Below are 20,759 nucleotides of genomic sequence, written 5' to 3'. Positions count from 1 at the left end.
ATTAGAGAAAGAAGAACAAAAAAACCCCAAAGCTAGCAGAAGGAAAGAAATCATAAAAATCAGATCAGAAATAAATGAAAAAGAAATGAAGGAAACAATAGCAAAGATCAATAAAACTAAAAGCTGGTTCTTTGAGAAGATAAACAAAATAGATAAACCACTAGCCAGACTCATCAAGAAAAAAAGGGAGAAGACTCAAATCAATAGAATTAGAAATGAAAAAGGAGAAGTAACAACTGACACTGCAGAAATAAAAAAAATCATGAGAGATTACTACAAGCAACTCTATGCCAATAAAATGGACAATCTGGAAGAAATGGACAAATTTTTAGAAATGCACAACCTGCCAAGACTGAATCAGGAAGAAATAGAAAATATTAACAGACCAATCACAAGCACTGAAATTGAAACTGTGATTAAAAACCTTCCAACAAACAAAAGCCCAGGACCAGATGGCTTCACAGGTGAATTCTATCAAACGTTTAGAGAAGAGCTAACACCTATCCTTCTCAAACTCTTCCAAAATATAGCAGAGGGAGGAACACTCCCAAATTCCTTCTACGAAGCCACCATCACCTTGATACCAAAACCAGACAAGGATGTCACAAAGAAAGAAAACTACAGGCCAATATCACTGATGAACATAGATGCAAAAATCCTCAACAAAATACTAGCAAACAGAATCCAACAGCACATTAAAAGGGTCATACACCATGATCAAGTGGGGTTTATTCCAGGAATGCAAGGATTCTTCAATATACGCAAATCTATCAATGTGATAAACTATATTAACAAATTGAAGGAGAAAAACCATATGATCATCTCAATAGATGCAGAGAAAGCTTTCGACAAAATTCAACACCCATTTATGATAAAAACCCTCCAGAAAGTAGGCATAGAGGGAACTTTCCTAAACATAATAAAAGCCATATATGACAAGCCCACAGCAAACATCATCCTCAATGGTGAAAAACTGAAAGCATTTCCACTAAAATCAGGAACAAGACAAGGTTGCCCACTCTCACCACTCTTATTCAACATAGTTTTGGAAGTTTTAGCCACAGCAATCAGAGAAGAAAAGGAAATAAAAGGAATCCAAATTGGAAAAGAAGAAGTAAAGCTGTCACTGTTTGCAGATGACATGATACTATACATAGAGAATCCTAAAGATGCTACCAGAAAACTACTAGAGCTAATCAATGAATTTGGTAAAGTAGCAGGATACAAAATTAATGCACAGAAATCTCTGGCATTCCTATATACTAATGATGAAAAATCTGAAAGTGAAATCAAGAAAACACTCCCATTTACCATTGCAACAAAAAGAATAAAATATCTAGGAATAAACCTACCTAAGGATACGAAAGACCTGTATGCAGAAAATTATAAGACACTGATGAAAGAAATTAAAGATGATACAAATAGATGGAGAGATATACCATGTTCTTGGATGGGAAGAATCAACATTGTGAAAATGACTCTACTACCCAAAGCAATCTACAGATTCAATGCAATCCCTATCAAACTACCACTGGCATTTTTCACAGAACTAGAACAAAAAATTTTGCAATTTGTATGGAAACACAAAAGACCCCGAATAGCCAAAGCAATCTTTAGAACGAAAAAAGGAGCTGGAGGAATAAGGCTCCCTGACTTCAGACTATATTACAAAGCAACAGTAATCAAGACAGTATGGTACTGGCACAAAAACAGAAAGATAGATCAGTGGAACAGGATAGAAAGCCCAGAGATAAACCCACGCACATATGGACACCTTATCTTTGATAAAGGAGGCAGGAATGTACAGTGGAGAAAGGACAGCCTCTTCAATAAATGGTGCTGGGAAAACTGGACAGGTACATGTAAAAGTATGAGATTAGATCACTCCCTAACACCATACACAAAAATAAGCTCAAAATGGATTAAAGACCTAAATGTAAGGCCAGAAACTATCAAACTCTTAGAAGAAAACATAGGAAGAACACTCTATGACATAAATCACAGCAAGATCCTTTCTGACCCACCTCCTAGAGTAATGGAAATAAAAACAAAAATAAACAAATGGGACCTAATGAAACTTCAAAGCTTTTGCACAGCAAAGGAAACCATAACCAAGACCAAAAGACAACCCTCAGAATGGGAGAAAACATTTGCAAATGAAGCAACTGACAAAGGATTAATCTCCAAAATTTACAAGCAGCTCATGCAGCTCAATAACAAAAATACAAACAACCCCATCCAAAAATGGGCAGAAGACCTAAATAGACATTTCTCCAAAGAAGATATACAGAATGCCAACAAACACATGAAAGAATGCTCAACATCATTAATCATTAGAGAAATGCAAATCAAAACTACAATGAGATATCATCTCACACCAGTCAGAATGGCCATCATCAAAAAATCAAGAAACAATAAATGCTGGAGAGGGTGTGGAGAAAAGGGGACACTCTTGCACTGCTGGTGGGAATGTGAATTGGTTCAGCCACTGTGGAGAACAGTATGGAGGTTCCTTAAAAAACTACAAATAGAATTACCATATGACCCAGCAATCCCACTACTTGGCATATACCCTGAGAAAACCAAAATTCAAAGAGAGTCATGTACCAAAATGTTCATTGCAGCTCTATTTACAATAGCCAGGACATGGAAACAACCTAAGCGCCCATCATCGGATGAATGGATAAAGAAGATGTGGCACATATACACAATGGAATATTACTCAGCCTTAAAAAGAAATGAAATTGAGCTATTTGTAATGAGATGGATAGACCTAGAATCTGTCATACAGAGTGAAGTAAGTCAGAAAGAAAAAGACAAATACCGTATGCTAACACATATATATGGAATTTAAGGGAAAAAAATGTCATGAAGAACCTAGGGGTAAGATAGGAATAAAGACGCAGACCTACTGGAGAACGGACTTAAGGATATGGGGAGGGGGAAGGGTGAGTTTTGACAGGGCGAGAGAGAGTCATGGACATATACACACTAACAAACGTAGTAAGGTAGATAGCTGGGGGGAAGCACCCGCAAGGCACAGGGATATTAGCTCGGTGCTTTGTGACAGCCTGGAAGGGTGGGAAGGGGAGAGTGGGAGGGAGGGAGACGCAAGAGGGAAGACATATGGGAACATATGTATATGTATAGCTGATTCACTTTGTTGTGAATCAGAAACTAACACACCATTGTAAAGCAATTATACCCCAATAAAGATGTTTAAAAAAAAAAAAAATAAAAAAAAATAAGCCATTAGTCTAATATCAAATAAAGATCACTAAAGTTTCTCCTCCATACTTACAAACGTACTTTTCTCCTCCATACATACATACATATATGTGGTACAGAATTAAAATTTTAAATTAATTTAAAATTAATGTACAAACCATTTAAAGTCCTAAGCTGTGTGACACTAAAATTTTAAAAACTACAAGGCTAATGAAAATACATTACATCAGAACTGATCACTCATTTTCTGTTAAACCATATATTATCATTTTTAAATCTCTTTACTTATCCAAACCGGAGCAATGATTAACAACAAAAACAGCAACACATGGACCAATAATGGCAAATAAAAATTTTCAGCTTTATTCCTGGAAATAGTGTAGCTTATTAAACCATACACTGCAGTAATTATAGCAACAAGCAAACAAATAAACAGGAAACAAAAATTTGACCATTCATCCTCCTGCTTAATTCTAAAATTTAATGAATTGGCTAAGAATGGGCAGTAGCCCAGAAATCACTCACAGCATAGAATGGAATATAATTTAAATTACCAAATAAGCTTTCAAAGAAAAATGTTTGCATTAGGGGACAGAATAAAAATTTCAATTTTCAGAAGAAAATGATTATCTATTTGCAAAATTACAACTGACTAAAGCTGTAACACCATAATTTCGTTACTTCAAATATACGAGTGCCATGAAATTTTACTTGCCATAAAGAAGCTTAGGACACAGTCACATGGTTAGAGGCATTTGAGAATGAAATAAAGATTAGTGACAGCCATGCATAAAGCAATTAAGTGAAAGAGTCAAAATAACAGCTCCAAAAAACGTTACAAACACAAATGCTCAAGGAGAAGATTCTATTGTAATCATTGACATAAGCATGAGGTTCAAGGACACAGATCACCCTGAGGATGGATTTTTTTAAGTTCTTTAAGACGTCAACAGATCTGCTGGATGAAGCAGAAAGGCAGACTTAAGAAAATCACAACTAAAAGGCATTTACATATTTTGGTCAAAAGAAAATCTCCAAAACCTGTGAAAGAAATCATTCATATAGTAGCTGAGTTCATTAAAATACTGCAAGACAACATAAATTAAGTACTTGCCCCTTGTGACTTCTCCACAGTGTTAGCCAGCATCTCCTGCAGGGCCCGGACAGAGAGGGACTGTTCCAGCACAAAGGTGCAGATGGAGAGGTCTGGGGGAACATTCTGTGCAGAAAGAAGGAAAGCCGCCATCATCATCATCGTCGTCATCATCATCATCATCATTATCATCACCAGCACCACCACCATCATCATCAAGCATCTAGACCCAATTTACCTTATTATACTTCAGTTTCTTTCACAGAAAGAATAAAGAGTACTTGTCAATTCTCCAATATGAGCTCCCAAATCATCCAAATACATTGTCTATACCTCTCATACTTAATCCGCATTTTAATTTACGGATAACTATAAGCTACCATTTACTGAGCGCCTACTCTGACTAGGCACTGCACTCGGAGCGTTATCAATAACTCCTGTGGTCATCTACGGTAAGGATTATTACTATTATTGTGTGGACAAGAATATAGAGAAGTTAGGTTACTTTTCCAAAGTCACAATTACTAAATTTTTCAAGCCGGGACTAAAAAGCCAGACTTCTCTGACTCTAGAGCATTCATTTCTAGTCTATCAGGTACTTCGCTGATAAAAAATTAAAAGGACAGAAGAATACTTTACTCAAATTAACAGTGAAGTTAAGCAAACATAAAATTGATTGGTATAAAATACTGATTCACACAGGCTTGTCCTTATCCACAAAGACAACGATTAGCTTGTCTTCCTCAAGTTGGGTATCATATCTGGCCTCGAACTTCGGATGCAATAATTTGACTTCTATTCGGTGTCTGCGTACTGCTTTATTTTCTCACTCATTCCTTTTCCTTTCTATTTCCTCCCATCGACTTCCATTCCAATCAAGTAATAACCCCATAAATTCTGAAAATCCCAACAAGTAACTACCAAGGAGGTGAAGGAAACAAGATAAGAACCGACTGTCAAGTTAGAGAGAACTACCCCAATTAGGAACAAATGCATTATCGTGCATGCATGCTTTTACTTTAGATAAGCAGGATTCAGGAGGCAATCCAGCTGGGTATGGGAAGATGTTCAAAGGAGCATTTTCACAACAGAAGAACATTATAAATACATTAAACACAAAACACAAGCGAGAATATGTCTTCTTAAAAAGAACATTAGGAGGATAACTTGGTAACTTGATGCAGTGCATCAGAATTACAATTTACAGTGTTAAAGTACTTACTAAATTGAGCCACTACCAATAAAAAGATCCTTATCAGCAGAGAATGATGCTTTATGGTTTCTAGGAAAGATCAGGTACCAGGGTTCTAAAACTGAAGTTAAGATTATTTTATGGATAAAAGAAGCATATAATCACTAGTTACTCATACCGCACAAACCTTCCTGGCGCCCATGTTTTGCTTTGCTTTGTTTTATTTTTTAATGAACTTTCGTTTTCTGAATTCCTCTATCCTCTTATCATGGGCTTCTGTGGCCCCCAGCCCAATTTCTTTCCATTCCTCCTCAAACTATCTCAGCTAGTAGTCAAAGGAATCTCTCAAATCTGGGTGCAGCTACTACTTTTATACTCTGCGGTAATGCAAGAAATTTTCACACATTGAGGTATGGGGAAGTCATTCTGGCTTACACATGATTTGGCTTGAACTTCATGGTAACTGCAACAGTTAGCAATGCATGCATTGGTCTGTCAAACATGCAATGTACATCTGCTGTGACCATTTTTTTAAATGCATTTACCAGATTGTTTAGAATGTCCACTTTGAAGATAGGAAATGGGGGCATTTTATCCGTACAATGCCAATGCTAGTACTCCTTCAAAGATGAGTTTCCCTTCCCAGACAGCAAGGTCATTCTGAGTTGCTGTGTGTCTGCTAATCTTTCTCTTTTGAAACCTTGAAGGGATGCACCCCTGTTTAATATCTGTCCTTTGTTCTCACAAGATATAAAACTGTGGTTCAGCCATTCAAAACGGAGCCAGATAGCCATTGTGCACGTGCTTTCCAACACATTCCTGTACTACTGAGAACTTGAATTTTCTGAACTGTATCAGACTCAGAGACTTCACCAGCCATTCGCAAAACAAGATCTGTTAGTAGCTGCCAGCTGCACCCTTACAGTCTCAAGGTCTCCCCTTGTAACTATTCAACCATTTCAGACCTCAACCAATCCTGGCTTAACAAGCGCCCTTACTTCTTGCCAGCTCCAATTATAATTGGCAAACCACTTATGTAACTTTGTGGATTTGGCCTATATAAGCCTGCCCCCATTTTGTAGTCTAGAAGAACACATTTCAAGTGTTTCTTGAATCTGTCTCCTGGGCTATAGTCCTCAGTCTGGCTCAAATAAAACTCTTTTCTATTCCGATTATAGAATGTTTATTCATTGTTTCCACTGACAGCAGTCAGCCAGACAAGGGCTTTCTTTCCAAAATCCTCAGGTAAAAGCCTGGAAGCTTGGAAAGGGACTCTCTTCTACTGTGAAATTCAGGATAAGCTCTTTTAAGTTTAATATTCTCAGTTCTAACTATACTAATAACAATTTATCACACTAAGACAAATGCTACTGGGAAAAAAATTGATTAAGGTAAGTGTTTATTCCATTCATATCCATTCAAACTGTGAGAGTTTGGAAGCTACACTTTGACAAATAGCACTGGTAGAGAACTATGTTAAGAAATGGTGTGCTAGTGAACCAATTTCTAAAAATAAAAAGCCCTGACTTGCCCATTTCTGTAGTGTAAATACTCCAATGATGGCTGGTTTCAAAGTGTAAAAGTTTACAAATCAGCTCACAAAACTGCTAAATATGCAACAATTAGCTCTCAGGAAACTCTAAGAGCCATTGCCAACACACCACTGAACTGATTTCATGAATTGCTTTAGAATCAGTGTATTATAATAGTTAAGAGATTGGATTCTATAAACAGATCACCTAAGCAAGCAAGAATCCTGGCCTCACTACGTACAAGCTATTAACCTTTCTAGTCTTTAGTGTCCTTCCCTGAAAAATGGGATAATAATTATACCACCCTCATAGGGTTGCTGTGAAAAAATGAGATTATCTAAGTAAAGAGCTCATCACAGTGTCAAGACCATAACAAGAACTCAAAATAAGGGATGTCATTAGTTAGTTTTGCATATTGTCATTTCTCTCCATCTATGGCATTTATGAAGCACCACTCATTTCCTAAAATTGGTTCTTAAATGGATTGTTTTAGAGAAATCACGTTTGAAAAGTCAAAGCATTAACTATGCAGCTGTTCATAACATCTAAAATGTTCTAGTTATTTTCAAGAAAAAGGCACTTTCTGGTAATATTGAAAAGTTTACATACTGGGTATATTTAAATTGTTTCCTACTTCACTTTAATCAAAATGTTAAAGTATGAATCACTGGAATATCTTACATTTATTTTAAAGATCCTTGAAAACCACATGGATCTGAAATGAATTAATCCTGCCAAACAAATTTCATTTTTTCACAGAGCGACATACTTGTTACAGATAGTGGGGTTTAACAGGAATAAATGAACAGACAATCAGCAAAGGCAATTCTCTCTCAGAGATTCTACCCACCTTTTTTTTTTTTTTTTGCAGTATGTGGGCCTCTCACTGTTGTGGCCTCTCCCGTGCGGAGCACAGGCTCCGGACGCGCAAGCTCAGCGTCCATGACTCACAGGTCCAGCCGCTCTGCGGCACGTGGGATCTTCCCGGACCGGGGCACGAACCTGCGTCCCCTGCATCGGCAGGCGGACTCTCAACCACTGCGCCACCAGGGAAGCCCTACCCATCTTTTTTTGGACCTTTATCGCTCTCTCTTTGCCCCCTCCCCCCTCAAAACACACATAAATGTAATAGAAAAGCTGAGCAGTTAAAAAAAGAAAAAAGTTTTACCCCTTCCAGTAAAACTTGAAACAATACAAATCAGAGCCTTGCACTGTTAGTTTCTTTTACTGGAAAGAGAAACGTCTGGTTGTTCTAGGCAACAGAATCATTACCAAAACTTGTTACTTTTTAAAAGTAACTACTTGTCACTTTTTAAAGTAAACTACTAAAAGTATTTCTTAATTTAGATGTATATTTCTTCAAATAACCCTGACATCTTTAGAATTAAACCACACTGCAGCATTTATGTTAAGGCTTACTTCCCACTTCCCCAAAATAAAGTTGTCAGTGGAAAACAAAGGGTCTCGTTCATTAATTAAAGATCAACTAAATGGCCCCTAACACCAGGCACAAGAGATAAAGTATAACAGTCTATACAGCTGTCGTGGGAACTTCAATTCGCAAGCTTCAATTTGCATGTTACCATCTTTTCCTTAGTCTTTTTCTTTACTCAAGTACTATTACTGAGAATTTTAATTTTTACAACTTCAATTTGAAAGAACTTTACGTGCCCTTACAATGAGTGTGCTCCCAAACCATGAAATAAACCCTTATGTAATATATGTTTTACCTTACTGGTGCTTCAAAATAGACCACATCAGAACATGAAACAAAGAACTACTACTCAGCCTGTACACCTACCTGCCTCTTAAACATTACACTTATTTTTCATACAAAATTAAACCAGAGAAAGTATATACTTCGGTCTGTCTAAATGTGTATCTAGGCTGCCCAGAACCCAAAGCAGGCAGGTAGGAGGTTCATAATGCTTTTCATATGGAGACAAGACCAATTTGATAAGGACAGGTGTGCTTTGGCAAAGGTAACAAACCTTAAGCAAGCAGCATGGCTGTGTGTCTTCTCTTCTTTTAAAATACAAACTGGTCCCCGTTCTTCCCTGCCTGACAAACATTACCTCATCTTACAGGTAAAGAAATTCTCAAGAATAACCACAACATAGCATCTGGCTTTGTTGGCACTGGAGAGTCTGTGTGAAATCAATTAGGTTTCCAACCGAGGTATCCATCGAACCATTTGGCATACACAGATGTATATGCCTAAGTCACTTACAAACCTGTTGAAACATTTCATTGACTTAACTGAACTGCAAACAATAATTGGCGCTATATAAGCTACAGCAGACCACCTCTCTTGTTATCACTGTGTACAAATCGCACACTAACATACCACTCCATTTTAAAGTCTTGATGCCTTTGCTCATACTTTTTTCTCCCTCAGCGTGACATATCCATCTCCAGGTCTCCACCAGTGGAAAACTATTTCATATTTTTAAATCACACATAAATAAAATCACATATAAAAACATGTTCCTTGGTGAAAATTCAAACAATACTGAAAAATTTAATTCTCTCTTTCCAAATTTAATTTTATATACTCTCCCTCCCAGGCATAACCACATGGGAGCTGGATAAGCTTTCGGATGTACATCTTTCCAGGCGTTTTTTTATGCATTTGCATACATATGTAAGCTCACATCGAAGTATATAGATTGGCTTTTCCCATTAACGGGCTCCCTTTGTATAAATTCCATATTTTAATTTATTAATATGTATTGAAGATCATTTTCCGTTAATAGATCTCTATCTACTTCATTCTTCATGACAGCTAAAGGATCTAGACAAGCCATATGCCTCCTGAAGACTGGTTCAAGTTTAATACTATGAAACACTGTTACTCAACTTGGACCCTCACTCTCCCACCCCACCACCACCAGTCTGAAATGATGATTTGCAGGAGAAAGTGCTCAGTGTTTGAAGAGTTGACCTCAAACTACGATTTCACCTATTTCTGGAAAATTAAACAAATGCGCCTATAGGGACACAGTAGTAACAGCCCTAATGGCGGATCTTTACTTTGGTTTTTGTTTTCATAATCCTAAGTTTCTAATATGAAGACAAGTAATTTACCTTTTGACACTGCCTTTCAGTTGTGCACGAAATAACCTTCAGAGTAACACAGAGATATCTCAAAATGTATTTTGAAAATTAATGAGGTATTAAATCTTGACAGCTTGACAGCATAAGCAAATGGGCAGGTCACCGTACCAAAGGACACGGGATTCCGAGTCAATGCATAACCAGCCAAGGGATCCCAGGTAGATCAGTCTGAGCTTCCCCATCCATTAAGTGGCAATATACCTATCACACTTCACAGAAGATTTCTGAAGTCCAAATAAGAAAAGCAAAGCATTACAAACTAGAAAATCCCAACAAACTATAATTTTCTCTGCCTAATTAAAAAAATAGTCTATTTCACATTGAAAGCCAGAATCACAGAGATATAAATTAAGAGAAAAGCTTGTCTTCTACCAAGAAATGTGAAGACAGGATCCTTTGGAGTGGAACAGATGGTCTGAAGTTGATGCAGGTTTGTTTTTTCTCAGCCACCCATCTGCTGAGTGGCCTTGGGCAAGACACCATATCCACTGAGGGTCAACGTGCCCACGAGCTATGGAGATATCAAACTTCTCCAAAAAATAAAGATGTTGTTGCTGTTGAAGTTGCCAAGTGAAGACATGAAACAGGCAAAATCACACCTACCATACAGGGCGCAACATCCTTTAAAATGTTTGTATGTCCTACAATTCCAATGTAATTATGATGCTGTATTCCACTGACTTATATGAACTACTTTAGAAAAGAAATATCAAGCTGGATAAAAGGAAAATCTTAGTTTACTTTTTTCTCTTTATATGTCTTCAATATTCCAATCATAACATTTCCCCAGCCTGGAAATGTGGTTGTTGCCAGACTTTCACACTTTTCTGTGAGAGTTCATAGTTCCAGGTAGTGTTGATTGCCATATTCTTTTTCTCTTCATCTCACTTTGCACCAAAGATTAACAGAACATTGTCTTAGAGAAGGAAATATGTATCCTGCATCAATCACAGGATAAATTCTTTCAGAGATCAGCTTTTCGAAAGACAAGTTAAATGTGATCATAGCAGATGAAACGGATATGCCTGGGTTTCCCCACGTCTCAAGCCTTTGAATCTCTTCAGAAAAGCTCAAGTCATTCCATGTGCCTTTCTTTTTTTTTTTCCTGTGGTACGCGGGCCTCTCACCGTTGTGGCCCCTCCTGCCGCGGAGCACAGGCTCCGGACGCGCAGGCCCAGCGGCCACGGCTCACGGGCCCAGCCGCTCCGCAGCATGTGGGATCTTCCCGGACCGGGGCACGAACCCACATCCCCTGCATCGGCAGGTGGACTCCCAACCACTGCGCCACCAGGGAAGCCCCCTATGTGCCTTTCTTAACAACACAGGTCCAAGTCAGAAAGGATCTGTTAGCACACTAAACAAGTGGTAATTAGCAGTACATCACCACTACACAGCTCTGCCAATTAGCAGTTAATTATGAAAATTAATTAATTATGAAAATCCCTAGTGAATTAACAGGGTTTCATATGATTTGCTCAGTGTTCATGTTTCTCCTTGGCATACATCTTCTGTAATACAATCTTCTTTAAACATCATATTAAGTAGATATGCCAGTCTACCTTATTTTTCTAATTATTTTAATATTCAGCTGACTCAAATGTGCCAGTGCAAATCTGGAGGTATACTAGTTTGACATTCCACCCTGCATGACCTCTCTCCTTCTAATATCATAACAGGAATATTGTATTAGGTCAATTCTGTTCACACGTATCTTAACTGGGAGCCATTGTTGGTGAGAACACACATATTTAGTATTTTGAAAGCAAGACACTCAAAAGGAAACCAAAGGAAAGGCTTCTGCTATGAATTGAGCCTCAAGATGATATGCAGGTATGTTAAAAATCACATGTGCTACTAATGATTCATTGGATGCAGCCTCCTGCTTTTGAACATTGCTAAGTCAGACCCATCTATCTGTCGCAATCTCAATAAAAGCTTAACAAACCAGCTCTCCACACTCTAGGTGATGGCCCACTTACCTAATTTGCATGTGAAGCACATAATTTCTATCCATATATCACCATGATGTTCCAGGAAGTTGGGCTCAAATTAAGAAAACTGCTGTTAAAAAAGCTATGGCGCTTCACCACTAAATTCAGAGTTCAGAGCTCAGTAAACATCTGAATAAACGCATGAATAAGCAAACCACAAGAAGAAATAAATCGGTGGAAACAGTGGAACCACCGCTATAGTTCAACTACCCACAAATTACTTTGGAGCAAAGTTTCACTCTGCTCGAGTCTTTTTTTTAAGTATTAGCAAAATAGGGACTTCCCTGGTGGTCCAGTGGTTAAGACTCTGCGCTCTCTATGCAGGGGGCCCAGGTTTGATCCCTGGTCTGGGAACTAGATCCCGCATGCTACAACTAAGAGCCTGCATGCCACAACTAAAAGATCCTGCGTACCGCAGCTAAGACCCTGCGTGCCGCAGCTAAGACCCGGCGCAGCCAAATAAATAAATAAATATTTTTTAAAAAAAGAATTAGCAAAATATATACATATTCATTACATATGTTGTAAGCAATTGGCAGTGTCATGATATTGAGTACACAAAAATAGCTTTGGCAAAAATAATGTATGGTCCAAGTATTTGTCAGATATCAGAGTCTGTGACATCTCAGCCTTGCCTCCCTGCAAGATCCCAGTGAACCACAGACAGTGATCAAACTTGGTGGATCCCCCAGTGAAAATTTCCAGTGAACCATAGAGTTGTCTTCGGGGAGTTCTGTGTAAAGGAGATTCAGGTAGAATCAATTCATAAGTTCGTTGCCTAAAAGTATTCGGGAAAAAAATACTCTTTACCGTAACCAGGTCAACCTAATCATCTGACATAGGACCTCTGTCACAACATCCATACTGCCTTGTCTCGTAATCTGCTTAAAGAAAGGGAACAATTCACACAAACGTGTGGACACAGGCAATCAACAGCTTCTGCCTCACCTAGAGCACTACGAAAAGTCAAAAGGAGCAGAAAAAAGCGAAAACGAGAATTATGGCGTCCACGTCCAGTTATGCAGGCAAAGATGATGTCTTCAAATTTAATTAACAGTGTAACACAGTGCCGATTTATTCAGACATAACATACAACCATCTCGCTCTTCGTGGGTATCTCATTCCATGGAAGTGTGCTGGATAATTCCATCTAAATTCATTTAAAATGGCAAGAGCTACATTAATTACTCAGTATCAGTCTGAACAAATTAAGCTAGAATCAACTCAGTAATATCACTTGGAACCTCAAAACTGAAACTCCAAGCAGACTCAGATGGAGACAGTCAACACCTTGGAATTCTTACCAGGATTTTGCTCACACGGGATTCCCAACACAGTTTCAAGAATTAAGAAGTAACTGTGTAGACACAATTATGTAAATAATAATGGCTACACGACTTTTAAAGCGTCCTCTGTGTGCTAGGTCTTAATTCTCACAACTCTATAAGAGAAGAATTATTATTATCTTCACTTTAGGAATGAGTAAATGGTGAGTGACAAAATTAAATGACTCGATCTAAACCAGAAACCATTAAGAGGCATATCTGCTTAGCCTAAAACCCATATATCACCTTGTCCCCCTCAAGGTAATATTAGCCTGATTATCAGCTGTTCTTTTTTTCTTTTCATTTTCCTGTACATTTGTGGTAATAGTTTTATTATTGATAAATTAAACTTCAGTGGGACAGTGTACATGCTGTAAAAGAACTCACACATAGAATCAGAGCCATGAATACCACAAACTCCATGACTTTCGCTTGAGAGACATCTCATAAGTTCATAACCTGGTATGAGCCCCTCTGGCAATGTATTAGCAAAAGCAAAAGTGTAATAAGGCATTAAAATAGTGATCCTTCCTAGATGATGCCTTGTGGGTATATCTGGATATAGGGATCTTTCCCTTGTTATCTGAAGATATGAGTCATCATGTCAAAGGAAAATATGATATTTTCTGGTTGAAGAATCTTGACGAGAGAGGTATATAGTAGAATTAGAAAACTAAGTCAGGAGAGATACTTCAGGTATGTTATATAGAACTGAAACTAAAACTGTATCTGTGAGACTTAACCCTGAAATAATGTTAGGTGATCTGGACATACTCCAGAGTCCTATTAATCCATATAATCTATAAACATATAGCTTAAGGTAACAGAATACAAATACAGTTTGGGTGACCAAAAATTCCATCTCACCTAACACATAATTTAGTTCAGAAGGGAGCTACCTGCAACACAAAGAAATAATACAAAGGATATTTTAAGGAAGATAACTCTAGCAGCTGTGTACATGATGTATGAAAGCCACAGTGTGACACTATTTATGTTCAAGGATCAATTCAGGAAAGATAAAAAGACTTTAATGAGCTACATTTTTGAAAGAAATTATGGGGACTTCCTCTTATGGCTGAGTGAGAAGGTTGGCAAATCCTCTCCCTAAGAAGCAAGCTGGATAAAAATGACAAGAATAACCTTTTAGAGCCGTGGGACTTTACCAGAGGCATAAAAAAATATGACAAACTTTTATGCTTGAAAACTGCTGAACTTCAGGTAAGAACAGGAAGAGTCTGTGGTGCTATTTCTGAAGGCTGCTCCCATCTCCCCGTAGCTCAGCTGATGGGCAGCTCCTGCAGGAATGTGGTGTGGGGTAGGCTGGGAGGACCAGAAGCTGTGCCACCTTATGAAAGGGGGCTCGCTTGATTGGGAGCAGATGCCACGCACAATGCATTGTATGTGAAAGTGACACTTTCCAGGGAAATTCAACAGCTCTTCTAGCCTCACTCAGTATATTCCTGACTGAAGTTGAAGCATGCAGAGTAGTTCCAAACTATTCACACACTCCTGGCTAACTCTGAAGTAGCATGTACATAAGAAAGACACAAAGAACTCGCAGAAAGCAAATCTGGAACAGATTTTAGATAACCTGAACTTCTCATGTGCCTCTCTACCCATACACAGGTCCATATGCAGAGAACAGAACTCTTACTGTTTGAAGTACCTGAGTGCAACCTCTGTACAATCACTGCCTTAACTCTAAGCTATGCAGAAACAGCGTAACTTTTAAGAACCAGGCTAAAATAAAAGAATAAAAAAATAAAATGGAGCAGTGACATCAATGACAACACATCATAGGGGAGACATCTCACAGGCAAGTTACTAAACAATAAACAAACCAACAAAAACAGGAACAACCGCCTTCTTAGCCCAGGCAAGTTACTAAACAACAAAAAAACAAACAAAAACCAGAACAACAACCTTCAGCGGAGAAATACCAGAATTTATAGTTCCTACAATATATTATCTAAAGAGTCCAGTTTTAACAAAAAGAAAAGTGGCACAGGCAAAGAAACAAAAAAACAGGAAAGTGTAACCTATACTGAGAGAAAAAACAGTCAAGAGAAACTGTCAGTGAGTATCCCCAGATGTTGAAATTAGCAGATAAGGCTTCAAAGAAAACTTTAGACATACAAATAGGGACTTCCTTCGTGGTGCAGTGGTTAAGAATCCACCTGCCAATGCAGGGGACATGGGTTTGATCCCTGGTCCAAGAAGATCCCACATGCCATGGAGCAACTAAGCCCGAGTGCCACAACTACTGAGCCTGCACACCTAGAGCCCATGTTCTGCAACAAGAGAAGCCCCCACAATGAGAAGCCCGTGCACCCCAACGAAGAGTAGACCCCACTTGCCGCAACTAAAGAAAGCCCGTGCACGGCAACGGAGACCCAACGCAGCCTAAAATAAAGTAAAAAAAAAACATACAAATATATTTAAAGAACTACAGGAAAAATGTTTAGAGAAATAAAGAAAAGTATGATAATAATTAGTCAATGAATAGAAATGCTTAATAAACATACAGGAATTACACAAAGAGAACCAAATGGATTTGAGTATAATAACTAAAATAATAAATATGCTAGAGGGGTCCAACGGCAGATTTAAAATGAAAGAATCAGTGAACTCAAAGATCATTTAATAGAAATTATTCAATCAGAAATACACAGAGAAAAAAAAACAGGAAAAAAATTAAATGAGCCTCAAAAACCTATGGAATAATATACAGGTAATGGGAGTCCCAGAACAACAGGAAACAAAGGACAGAAAATATATTTGAAGAAATAGTGGCCAAAAACTTCCAAAATTTAAAGAAAAACATTAAACATCCAAGAAGCATAAAAATACCAAAGTAGAATAAACACAAAGGGATTCACACCTAGACACATTGTACTCAAACTATTGAGAGTCAAAGACAAAAAAAGGGAAAATATTTAAAGCAGCAAGACAAAAATTTACTCATCACAACATGATTAATTACTGACTTCTCATCTGAATCAAGAGAGAACAGAAGGCAGTTGACAACTTATCAAAGAGCCGAAAGAAAAAAACTGTCAACCAAAAATTCAATATCGAGCTAAACTTTTTTTCAAACATGTAAAATAAATACATTCCAAGATAAACAAGGATGGAGAATTTATTGCTACCACAGTTGCCTTACAAGAATGCCCACTCTCAACAACTTTTATTCATCATAGGACTGGAAGTCCTAACCACAGCAATTAGTCCAGAAAAAGAAATAAAAGGTATCCAAATTGGAAAGGAAAAGTAAAATTCTCTCTATTTGCAGATGACTAATATATCAAAAATCCTAAAGACTCCACCAAAATTTCATTAGAACTAATAAATAAAGTTTCAGGATATAATTTCAATACATAAAAATCAGTTGTGTTTCTACATATTAACAACAAACTATTAGAGAGAATTTTTTTTAAAAAATCCCAGTTTACAACTGCAGCAAAAATAAAATAAAATACTAAGGAATAAATTTAACCAAGAAGGTGAAAGATCTGTACAGTGAAAACTATAGAACGTTACTGAAGGAAACTGAAGAAGACACAAATAAATGCAAAGACATTCTGTGCTCAAAGATTGGAAGAAGGATATTGTAGAAATATCTACACCACCTAAAGTGATCTACAGATTCAATGCAATCACTATCAAAATTCCAATTCCATTTTTCATACAAATAGAGCAAACAATCCTAAAACTCATATGGAACTACAGAAGACCCCAAATAGCCAAAGCTATCTTGAGAAAGAAGAAAGCGGGAAGCAGCATGATTCCTGCTTTCAAAGTACATTACAAAGCTATAGTAATCAAAACAGTATGGTATTGGCATAAAAAGACACATAGACTAATTGAACATTATAGAAACCCAGAAATAAATCCATGCATAGTCAATTCATCTACAGCAATGAAGCCAAGAATATTTAATAGGGAAAGGATAATCTGTTCAATAAATGGTGCTGGGAAAACAGGATGGCCACATGTAAAAACAATGAAACTGAACCACTATCTTACACACCACACACAAAAATAATCAACTTGAGATGGTTTTAAGACTTGAAGGTAAGACCTGAAATCATTAATACTCTTAGAAGAAAACATAGGGGGTAAGCTTCTTGACATTAGTCTTGGCAATAATTTTTTGAATTTGACACCAAAGCAAAGGCAACAAAAGTTAAAATAAACAAGTGAGATTACATCAAAGTAAAAAGCTTCTACACAGTAAATAAGACCATCAACAAAATGAAAAGGCAAATCATATCTCTGACAAGGGATTAATATCCAAAGTGTATAAAGAATGTATATAACTCAATTGCAAACAATATGATTTAAAAATGGGCAAAGGAAGTGAATAGACATTTTCCCAAAGAAAACATAAAAATGGGCAACAGGTACAAGAAAAAATGTTCTACATCACTAATCATCAGGAAAATGCAAATCAAAACCACAATGAGATATCACCTCACACGTGTTAGAATGGCTATTATCAAAAAGACAAGAAATAACAAATACTCACAAGATATGGAGAAAAGGGAACCCTTTAACACTGCTGGTAGGAACTTAAATTGGTGCAGACACTATGGAAAACAGCATAAAGAAAAACTAAAAATAAATCTAACATATGATCCAGTAACTCCACTTCTGGATATAGATCCAAAGGATCTCAAGGAGATATCTGCACTTCCAGGTTCACTGCAGCATTTTTCAAAACAGCCAAGATAAGGGAACAATCTAATTGTCCATCAATGAATAAATGGTAAGTGGATAAAGAAGATGTGAAATATATATATATAAATATATACGTATATATTTATACACACACAAACCATGGAGAATTATTCAGCCCTGAGAAAGAAAGAACTACTGCCATTTGCAACAACAAACATGGCACTTGAGGGTCTTATTCTAAATGAGACATCAGACAGAGAAAGACAAATGCTATATGATATGGAATTTTGAAAAGCCAAACTCAGAAACAGAGACTACAACGGTGGTTACCAGGGGCTGAGAGGTGGGGAAAAGGGGAGATATTGGTCAAAGAGTACAAACTTCCAGTTTAGGATGAGTAAATTTTGAGGATCAGTCTACAGCACAGCAGTTACAGTTAATAATACTATATTATATAGTTCGAAGTTGCTAAGAAAGTAAATCTTAAATGTTTTTGCTATTAAAAAAGAATGGTAATTACGTGATGTAATGCACTATATATGTATATATGTATAATGTATATACACCACCTATATACATATACACACACCATATATATGATATGTATATTATATATACATATATAATAAATATACATATATATGATAAGAATAATACAAAGAGAATGAAGCTATGTGGAGTACAGTTTCTATATTTCGCTGGAATTAAATTAGTATTAATCCGAAGTAGACTGTGAAGTTACATTGATGAATTAAAACAAAATAAAATAATGCATATTGTAATCCCTAGAGTAACTATTAAGAACGTAACTGAAAAGATATATAGAAAAAAAGGGTTTCAACATGGCACATTAACCATTTACACAAAATAAGGAAATAACAGAGAAACAGAGGAACAATAACAACAAAGGAGGAATATAAAAACTAAACAAAATGGCAAATGTAAATCCAACCATTTCCTTCTTATTTTAAAAAGAAAATGTGATAAATATATAGAACGGAATACTATTTAGCCTTTAAAGAAGGAAATTCTGACATTTGCGACAACGTTGATGAACATGGAAGGAAATAAGTTGGACCCAGAAGGACAAATACTTCATGATCTCACTTATATGTGGAATCAAAAATGGTCAAACTCATCGAAGCAGAGAAAATGGTTGTTGCTAGGGGTTGAGGGTTGGGGAAAATAGATGTTAATCAAGGAGTAGTGAGTTTCAATTACGCAAAATGAGTAATTCTGCAGATCTAATGTACAGCATTAACGATAGTTCATAATACTGTACTGCATACTTGAAATTTGCTAAAAGAGTTGATCTTAAGTGCTCTCACCACATAAAAAACGATCGTAACATGTGAAGTGATGGATATGTTAATTGGCTTGACTGTGATAATCATTTCACAATGTATACATATATCAAAACACCACAATTTACACCTTAAACATATACAATGTTGGTCTGTCAATTACAACCTCAATAAAGCTGGGGGGGAAATCCCATTGCCTAATAAATTAAGACCAAGCTCCCCTATCTGGTATTCATATTCTGGATCCAACCTAATTTTCCAGCCTATGTTAAATGCTTACTACAATAGACTAAATTAGATAATTCTCTACTTTTCACGAATACATTTTCCCATCTTTGGCCTTTGTCCAATTTCTACTCATCCTTCAACTCCAAGCTCAAATACAACCACATCCATGAAGCATCTCGTGATGACCCAAACTGCCACATATTACACCAATTTGTATGCAACGTATCTTTCATACTCCTTTGTAAGCTAATGAGACAGTGTTACCTCCATAATGCCTTACTTCTTATGTACTTCGTTGATTAGTGCTACCTGTGCCTCATAGAAAAGTCCATTAAAGAGAAAACATTTTTGTGACATGACACCTGTACCATCTCATTACAAACAGACCACTGAAGAAATATTTGTAAATAAGCCCCAGAAATATTTTTAAGTTATTTTAAAAATATTAACTGATGAGTTTTCAATAATGTAGCTATGACTTGTCAAAGAAAAACATATGTTAAAATAATGCAAATACTAACTGTAATATTCTGATGATGGTCTAAAATTTCTAATTTACGCTGATTGGAAAAAATATCTTCATAGGGCCGAACATTAAGCAATCAAAATCATCTACACAGAATTTAAATGCATTATTTCAGGACCCTCTACTGTAGGAAATGAAATAAGATTCATACACACCCAATCCACTCACATGTAGGTTACCAACCTGAAAGAGTCATTGGATCTTTACAGGAATAAATTCTTTGGTGATAAAAATTACACACTTCTAGGGCTTCCCTGGTGGCGCAAGTGGTTGAGAGTCTGCCTGCCGATGCAGGGGACATGGGTTCATGCCCCGGTCTGGGAAGATCCCACATGCCGCGGGGCGGCTGGGCCCGTGAGCCCTGGCCGCTGAGCCTGTGCATCCGGAGCCTGTGCTCCACAACGGGAGAGGCCACAGCAGTGAGACGCCCGCGTACCACAAAAAAAAAAAAAATTACACACTTCTAAATCTTTTATTTGGCAAGTACCACAATAGACTTGAATGTTTGATGCCAGGTTTAATCCTAGTAAAGAGATTTAA

At 37.1% G+C, this 20,759-nt stretch overlaps 1 protein-coding gene across 1 annotated transcript in view; it reads right to left on the bottom strand.

Moving 5' to 3' along the window:
- Nucleotides 1-20,759, bottom strand: part of RYR2 (ryanodine receptor 2) — a 644,069-nt gene that overhangs the window by 473,827 nt on the left and 149,483 nt on the right. Inside the window, 1 exon segment of the mRNA XM_032609082.1 lies at nt 4,339-4,447. Within this exon segment, the coding sequence (XP_032464973.1) occupies nt 4,339-4,447 (109 nt within the window).

The sequence above is a fragment of the Phocoena sinus genome, chromosome 16, assembly GCF_008692025.1.
Source record: "Phocoena sinus isolate mPhoSin1 chromosome 16, mPhoSin1.pri, whole genome shotgun sequence".
NCBI lineage: Eukaryota > Metazoa > Chordata > Mammalia > Artiodactyla > Phocoenidae > Phocoena > Phocoena sinus.
Note: the sequence above shows the minus strand (reverse complement) of the source record. Positions and strands in the feature narration are given on the sequence as shown.